Source organism: Biomphalaria glabrata, chromosome 7, assembly GCF_947242115.1.
Source record: "Biomphalaria glabrata chromosome 7, xgBioGlab47.1, whole genome shotgun sequence".
NCBI classification, from domain to species: domain Eukaryota; kingdom Metazoa; phylum Mollusca; class Gastropoda; family Planorbidae; genus Biomphalaria; species Biomphalaria glabrata.
The window spans coordinates 25,531,422-25,540,316 of record NC_074717.1 but is presented as its reverse complement, the minus strand read 5'-3'; the positions used below and the strand labels follow the sequence as shown (position 1 = coordinate 25,540,316).

Sequence of the window (8,895 nt, the reverse complement as noted above, 5' to 3'; positions counted from 1 at the left end):
ACTTTTTAGTCTATTTCGAATCAAATTTTTAAAATTATTTTGCATTTGTGTATATAGAGACGATTTTTTTTTTAAAAAGTTGAACCTAGTGTTCCTAGTTTACCAACAAAAATGAGTCTTTCGTTAAGGTAATAGAGTCTAGATGTAGATCTAGATCTATCTACTCTAGATCTAGTCTAGATGTATGTAGAAAAGATAGGTTTCTAGAATATGGATAGGACCTAGATTTTCTCCTGTTCCACTGTAGAGTGTAGATATATTTATATTTCTAGATCTATATTATTTGAACAAGTCTAGACTAGTCAGTGAGTTAGTAAGTAATAGTAATATAATATTAATAAATTAAATAAATATAGATCTAGATCTACTTATTTAACTTATTACTCTTATAATAAGTTAAATTAATAATAATGACAATGACTTATTGTTAATTATTATACTAAGTTTAAAGTTTGTAAGTAAACTTAAACTGACTTAAACTAAGTTTAACTAAAGTCAGTAAAGTTATACTTAGATCTATAACTTATACTAATACTATAATTTATAATAATAAATAATAATATAATAATACTTACTTAACTTACTAGACTCTATATTACTATTAGTATATTCTGTATTATAAATAGTATTATCATGAGTTAAGTCAGAAGTCTAGATAGTACTTCTAGATAGTACTTTAAAGTTTAATAGTATTAGTAGGCTAAGTCAAGTCATCTAAGTAGAATAGATAATAGTTTTATAGTATGCAGCATACTCATATGACATATGATTATTTATTATAATATTAATGCTGTTGATACTGCCATTACTCATACTGCATACAATTTTCATTAAATTTAATTCAGATGATGCTCATTCACTGTCAGAAAAAAGTATAAATCTAGATCTAGACAATCTAGACTAGTTGTATCTTGACTTATTTTCTTGTGACTAGTTTAGAAAGATTACCAGAGATCAGCCTAGATTTAGAATTAGAATTCTGATCATTATGAGTGACTCTTAGATCTAGATTCTAGTAGCATAATTTCTTTCATAGTAATTTAACCTCTCAGCCACTGTGCCCCCATTCAGCTCAAAAGGTTTTTAGGCTATAGTTGTCAAACTTGGGTAGTCAATTTGAAAGTCTGATGACAGCAAATTTTAAAAATTCAACTCTTTGGTCATTCATTCCCACCCATCTATTTTGAGCAGTGGTTCTGTAAGTTTGTTATTATCAGAAGTAGTAATGGATATAAGCACTCCACTACCTATAAAAGGCTTCCAATGGCTTAAGTCTCAACTAGCCTCTGATAACCAGTCCTACTCCTGGATTTTACGTGTGGCTCAGATATTGGGCATGGCAGAACTGTTTTCACTAACAGGAGAAGGGGCAAAGGCTAGTAACAGGTGCCTAAACCAGTAAGCTTTGGGCAGGAGAGGCTTGCTAGCCTTGACTTGCTACCCTTTCTAGGATAATGAAAACTCTGAATTCAAACCTCTACTACCTTGCAGCTATACCCAAAAGGCTTCAGGAGTCAACCCTGATGAAAAATCAGGAGCTGGCAGTTTGCATCATGCAGTACTACACCCTAGCAGAGCCTGCAATACAGCTGATCCTAAACTGTATCAGCTGTTTCTTTGGCTATCAGCTGTGCAGAGAGGAAGAATTGCTGTGTTGGCAACATTGTTCGGAGCATAGCTAATGCCATGCATTCTTCTCATTTCTATGATATGATCCATAGTCGCTGCACCATGACTGAATGAGGCCATAGTTATTATAAGATGATTTGTTATTGTTTCTTTTGAGAAGGAGGTGGTAACTGGAAGTACCGATAATGAGAATATGGCATGAGTTTTCTGTAAGTCCCTCAAATATTGGATCTTAAAAATTAAACATTTAACTAACCCCAGATAGTCGGGTTTGATAAGACCATATTTGTAGTTAGTTGTTGTTTTTTTCTGGATAATGATCTTTGCATTACTTTTGTATCCTTTTTCTATCCCCCTCAATTTAGTGTTAAGTAAATGTGACACATCCTGCACATTTTATTTATTTATTTGACTTGAGCTATAGAAATAAGTTCATAACGTGAAACTTAGACATTTATAATAACCATTGAGTTAAATTCATTTGTCTTGAAGTGTGGTCAACTGTTCAGCACAATTTCTTTTGTTGAAATGTTATTTTTATTCTATTCTGTTTGATTTAACCACCTGGGAAAAAAAAGACTTAGTATGATTTGTTTTGCAACAGGGCTGAATTTGCCTTGGATAAGAATAAGAAAAAAAAGAAACGTGAACTTGCTGAAGAACAGAAGCAAGAAATAAGAGAAGCCTTTGATTTGTTTGATACAGATAAAGATCGAGCCATTGATTACCATGAGCTTAAAGTAAGTTGGTCTCACTTTTGTTCTGTTTGTATCACTGTGTGTAATGCCACATTATATTTTTTAAACAAGATAAAGAAGTTTAAATGTACAATCCAATTTACATCTTAAATTTGTTCTTTCTACACAATTCAATTTACATCTTAACTCTTTCTCTCCTAATTGACGATGCAAAGGTTGATTTGACTCCCTTTAAACTAAATTAGTTTTTGGATTTATAAACTTAAATTTGTGTTGTGTAAAAAGAGCATGCATTCTCCTATAATTCAATACCAAATATTACATTTTCTGATAACAAATACAAAGTTATTGAAGTTAAATTATAAAAGGATAGTGAAATATAAATGAGCAAAATGAATAATACTATCGTAACGAGAAAAATAATTAAGCAGAGAAAGAGTTAAATTTTCTTGTCAAATGATTGATTGATTGCTTAAATCATGAAAAACCCTCTCCTTCAGTTGGCATCAGTCAAATGCAGCTTATAAGCTTTGGGGTGGAAGATTATTATGTCCTAGCCCAACTTCTGCTCAATAGCAAGGGATTATGGCAGACAAGGTTTGAGCTCATGATCATGGTGACAACAGTCTAGAAAGCATACCACCCCACCAGGCAGCCATCTTAAGGCTGGTGAAATACCTACCAAAAATGGCATAAAGTTGTACATTTTAATAATAATAAGCTAATGTGGCGACATGAGACAAACAGTGTTAGACAATAAAAGCAACATGTACATTGGACCTTAACACAATATCTGGAGGACTCTGCCTCCTCTCTTTGACACAACAAATTGCTCAGACCAAATGGACCAGACTCTCAGAAGTTGTGAAAAAGACTGGACTTCTAGTCAACAAAAAGAAAATGGACATTATGAGGATAAATAACAGATAAGAGAACCCAATCATGCTACAGGGGAAATACATCCTTGTTAGAGACCACATCATCTTTCTGGGAAGTAGAGTTAGTAAAGATGGTGGAACTGATGATGATATACAAAATTGAATTAATAAAGCTAGTTTTACCTTTTCCACCCTTCAAGCAATCTGGTGCTTAGAGTCACTGTTTTACAAAACAAGATATGAATCTATAACGCAAACATTAATTTGGACCTTATGTATGGCTCAGAGACATGGAGAGTCAAAAAAAAAATATGGAAAAACTCCAGCCTACTCCAGATATTGGGGATTAGGTGGATGGAGAAGATAACCAGTTAACTTATGGGAGAGAACCAGGCAAAAATCCATAGCCCAAGATATCAAAAAACGAAAGTGTAGCTGGATAGGACACTTCCTGTGAAAACCAGTGACCAATGTTGCAAGACATGCACTTGATTGGAATCCGCTAGGAAAGAAGAAAGTGGGCAGTCCCAAGCAAAACCGGAAGAGGTCAGTCATCAGTGAGGTTTAGGATACTGAAATGAAATGGAAGCAGAGGAAGAAAGCTGCTCAGAACCAAGTTCGGTGGAGAGGTGTGGTTGTGGGCCTATGCTCCCCTGGAGCACAAGATTAAGTTAAAGAAAGTTAATTGGTGACAAAAAGAAAGTATTTCTGCCAATACATTCATATTGTTGTTTTTTTTCTGTAGGTGGCCATGAGAGCCCTGGGTTTTGATGTTAAAAAGGCAGATGTATTAAAGACATTACGAGATTATGATAGAGAAAGTACAGGCAAGATTTCTTTTGAGGATTTCAATGAAGTTAGTAAGTAAAATTTTTGTAAAATTATTATAAAGTTTTAATTTTTTTTACGCTTATATTTAAATCTTTTTTTTTTTTTCTGAATATGTCAACAGTTTGTTCATTTCTTATCTAATAGTGACAGACATGATGCTAGACAGGGATCCACAAGAAGAGATACTTAAAGCTTTTAAATTATTTGATGATGACACATCTGGGAAAATTAGTTTGCGTAATCTAAGAAGAGTTGCACGGTTTGTTTATTTTAAAACATTTGTTTGTAAAAATATATTTCTTTATAATAAAAATAAATTATTATATTAGTATTAGTATTCAAGTTATGTTTTTTGTTTTGTTCATTTCATCTCTAGGGAACTGGGTGAAAATATGACAGATGAGGAATTGAGGGCCATGATCGATGAGTTTGACAGAGATGGCGATGGCGAGAGTAAGTCTACCAATCAAAAGTCTTTTGCACCTATTTTAAAATAGAATTTGGAGCTGAGAATCATGTTTTTAGTTACTCATTATTGTTGAAATAAGACCCACAAATGTGAACATAAAAATCTCTGTCTGAAAATTAAAGTTTTTTGTGATCAGCTTAACATTCAACCAGTTGACTCTCCTTAACATATGGACTCAGGGATACGATACCCTAAAATCCTTCAACCTGGAAATTATGAGTAAGCATTAAAAAATTTCTCACTATCCGAAAGAGAGTAAGAAAATAATAGAGAGTAATATAAACCAAAAAATGGATTTTCTCAACCAAACTTTGGCAAAAATAATGCACAATATAACTTGTCCCGACATTATCAACAATATTTTTTGGCCTATGAATAGGATACAGCAGAAAGAGACAAAACATTTTCTAGAACTAAAGAAGCATGCCCTGGTGAAGTACCACCAGAGAATGCCTACTATGTCATCCAAATCTGCATGCTTTATCAAGAGGCCCAAATAAGATACTGGCCCCAAAACACCCCCATAAAAGAAAAATTGTGCGTAATGCAGTCTGATCTAAGAATCACTAGTAGCTCATTTTATATATAGGACTAGTTATCTGAATCCTTAGACATAATACTGAGAATTTCATAATATTTAAAGATGATTTTTTACATTTTTATTTTTTTTTTTAGCTTTAAAAAAATTAGATCATTCATAGCAAAAAGTGACATATTCAACAAATTTATTGTTCAAATAATGTCTTCTCCCTGTTTCAAACCATGTTATGATTGACCAAGTTTTTTCATTATTCACTAACAAATGGTCATTTTAAGTCGCAACAAATAATGACCTTTTTCACTTAGCTTACTTCAAATTTGTGTGTATTAAAATATTTTTTTTTTTACATACCAACACGAATGTTTTGTTGAGAAATCATGGTGAATGATTTTGACGGCAGTTAATATTGAACTAGCTGCTGAGGAGGAAATAATGTGTTAAATTTATTTTTTGGAATAAAAAAGATTGCCATTTACTTTGTTTAAACATTTCAAAGTTCAAAACAAATTCACATTTTCTCTAATTTTGTGATATAAAATATTTTCGGTGGCAATATTTTTTAAAAATAAAGACTATGGAATTTAAATTTATATGTAATGTTTAAAAAGCTTAACAGTTTACAAAGATGAAAGTAGAAACTCATCTCATATATTATAATTCATGTTATTAAATGTAGAAATAATGTCTGTATTTAGGTCAATAAGCTTTTTTTTTTTTTTAAAGGAACTGGCCTATAATTTAAAGATTTTCATTTTAATAGCAGTGTTGTTTTTTTTTTTGTTCCACAGTCAATGAAGAGGAATTTATAGCTATCATGACAGGTGACACGTGAAGCGAGCCATTGAAGCTGTGATTAGATGTTGCTGTGTGAGTGAATGAGGAACATGTTTTTATGTTTTGCAATTTTACATGTTTTTATGTTTTGCAATTTTACTTGTAATGTCAGGGTTCGTAGCGCTCCTAAAAACTCCTAAAATCTCCTAAAAAATGAAAAGTCTCCTAAAATCCTAAAATTCTCCTAAAAATTGCCGAAAGTCTCCTAAAATTTTGTCCACTCTCCTAAAATTTTTACCCAATATTTTTTTTTAAATATAATTTTGCTTATTTCTTGCTAAAAATGTGAGGGGATAACAACAGCGTTACTAGGCATTCTGATCGCATGACCTTACGGGCTGGCTGTATTAATGACCTGACCAGTGACGCGTCTACACCGCCTTTCACCCACTTGTGAAGCGCGATCTCGTGATTGAAGATGGCCTTGGCTCAAGCAAGCATTTCACCTGGCAGTATTTTTCTGAAGTCATTTTAGAAATGTTTGTTTCCATTTATTGTTACCACTAAAGACGCGCTAGATCTAGTCTGTAGTGACTATTGTCTATAATTAGAGCAATTACCAGACTAATTTGTAGGCTACATCCCTCCGGGCCCTCCCTCACCTAAAATCTTCTTGTTGTAAGTGTAAGAGTGACTTCACGCGGAAAGTTGGTAAATCTTCTAGATCTAGCTAATCTCTAGTAACTGTAATAGTATCTAGATTTAGATTTAGATCTAAATTAGATCTAGTGAAGATAATTCGCATCTAACCTGAAAACTCCGTGAATTTTAGTCAATTTAATGATCTCGATACATCTAATGTCTAGATTACTCTAGAAATACGCTAGATTCTAGATTTACGCTAAATCACTTAGAGTCTAGTGAAGATAATTAACACAAAGAAGTGAAAAGTCCGCAATTTTAGTGACTTAGATCTAGACTCTAGATCTACGGTATATCCAGTGAAGATAATTTGCATACTGCCGCGAAAAGTCCGCGAATTTTAGTGAAATTATATATAGACTCTAGATTAACTATAAAGCACTAGAATCTAGTGAAGATAATTCTCACACAGCCGTGAAAAGTCCGCAAAATTTAGTGACTTAGAGTTAAAGTCCGCGAATTTTACCGAATTAGCTTTAGAGTCTAGATCTTCTGTAAATTTAGTGAAGATAATATTCACACAGCCGTGAAAAGTGATTAGTGATTTAGATCAAAAGAGTCTAGATCTACTGTAGATTTAACGAAAATATTTCGCATACAGCTATGAAAAGTCCGTAAAAATTATTTCACTCATAAAAGCCAGGGAAACTAGGCCTATATGGTTGAAAAAGATTCTGCTAGGAAAAAAAACGTGAATAGGTCTAATTCCCCCCCCCCCCCCCCCCCCCCCCAACCCAAAAGCCATTTTTAGTAAGCAAATGTCAACTAAACATTCAAATAGGCCATTATTACCCTATATATTACTGGCTCTGTTTATGAAAAGGATTTAAGTTAACTAATAAAAGAATAAAACATTACCTCAAATGCACACCATGACTCTAGTATCTATAAGATACACATAGGAACTAAAAATGTACATTTCCATCACAGAGAAGATACATCATGAATAAGGCATCTCTAATAATGCTTCTTATTTAAAAAAAATGGAAAAGTAACCATTTGTTATGTTTTTAAATAAATCTTTGAAAAAAAAATGTTTGTTTGAGGTTTTGAGATGACAGTCAAGTTGTTACTTGATTAAAAGATAACTTTCATTACATTTTCTGTGGACATACAACAGCTGATAACATTGTTTCTGTGCATATTGGCAAGATATTTATTATTTTAAAAATCAAATAACAATAATTGATTTGATAAATGCTTAGTTTTGTGTATGTTTTACTATGTATCACACAAATGGATAGGAAACACACACACACACACATCATACATTTCATCCTTAAAAAACCTCCTAAAATCTCCTAAAATTTTGTCATGGAAAAGTGCTACTAACCCTGAATGTGTACTAGTGACACGGTTGTTGTTGTTTTTCAGTACATGTTTTTATTATAAATATTTCGGCTATTATAAGCCTTGACCAAAGTGGCCTAGATGACTAATGAAGCATACACATGTTAAATATTATATTGCTAAACCTCGAGATCATGCATAAAATATGAAATGCTCAAACTTCAGTAATCTAAGGATCTTATTAGAAATTTCAATAAGATTCTAACTTCTTTCAATAGTAAGTAGTGCATCAAATATTAGCTCATTCTTCTCATGACACTGTTCAAATCTTAAATACAATAATTGCATCTTTTTTTTTTTTTTTTAACAAACAACAGACCTAACTTTACCCTCTGTGAAAAGTGTTGTTTTCAATAATCCAATTACAATGATTGTTAAATTTCACTCAAATCAGAAATTGAGTTGATAGGTTTAAAAGTTGATGCCATTTGTGTTAAGTTACCTACATGTATCTTTTTAAAATAAGTTTGTTTTTCTTTTTTTCAATTTTCTTATATAATATTAATTATACAGACCTGACGTTTATACATTAAAATATTATAGATTGGTCATATAATAAATACTTTTTAAAATTAAAATTGGCATTATTCTTATGATCCTGGATCTCTATTTTGTTTCTATAGTCCATAGCAAATTATACAATATGCCTACAATACTTAATATAAAATAGGTGGACATTGTATTTGTGTTTGAAAGATTGCAATCCAAGCATCTTTGAGGTTAAGGTGTTGAATCAGTTGGGATAAATATCTAGGCTCATATTTAGCACATTGTTGTCAAGAGACTAGAATATGTTATTGAATCTATAGTCTGCCTCTTATATATGTATGGGACTGCACTGGTTGAATCAACCAAATCTTTAACAAAATCAATGAATGTAGGTGCAACAGCAACTTGTTTTCAGCAATGTTTGTTTTAAAAAACTGAGAATGTTTAGGCCTATTGAACGCACATAGCCTACTTATATAAACTTTTGAAAATGAAATTGAAAGGGAAGTTTCTGTTCACAGTTAATCAACACCT

The 8,895-nt window shown here is 32.1% G+C and overlaps 1 protein-coding gene across 1 annotated transcript; it reads left to right on the top strand.

Moving 5' to 3' along the window:
* The first annotated feature begins 8 nt into the window (after positions 1 to 8).
* LOC106052871 (centrin-3) lies at positions 9 to 8,468 on the top strand. Its single transcript, XM_056035124.1, has 7 exons — positions 9 to 128; positions 2,234 to 2,369; positions 3,951 to 4,065; positions 4,181 to 4,295; positions 4,413 to 4,489; positions 5,835 to 5,989; positions 7,865 to 8,468. Exons 1-6 carry the CDS (start codon positions 112 to 114, stop codon positions 5,876 to 5,878), a joined length of 504 nt encoding a protein of 167 aa, XP_055891099.1. The 5' UTR covers positions 9 to 111; the 3' UTR covers positions 5,879 to 5,989; positions 7,865 to 8,468.
* The last annotated feature ends 427 nt before the right edge of the window (positions 8,469 to 8,895 follow it).

Bases quoted from the DNA above. Each gene is read 5' to 3' on its own strand.
- LOC106052871 (XM_056035124.1), top strand. The intron at 2,370-3,950 runs GTAAGTTGGTCT...TTTTTTCTGTAG, and splicing joins TTGATTACCATGAGCTTAAA to GTGGCCATGAGAGCCCTGGG. The intron at 4,066-4,180 runs GTAAGTAAAATT...CTTATCTAATAG, and splicing joins TGAGGATTTCAATGAAGTTA to TGACAGACATGATGCTAGAC.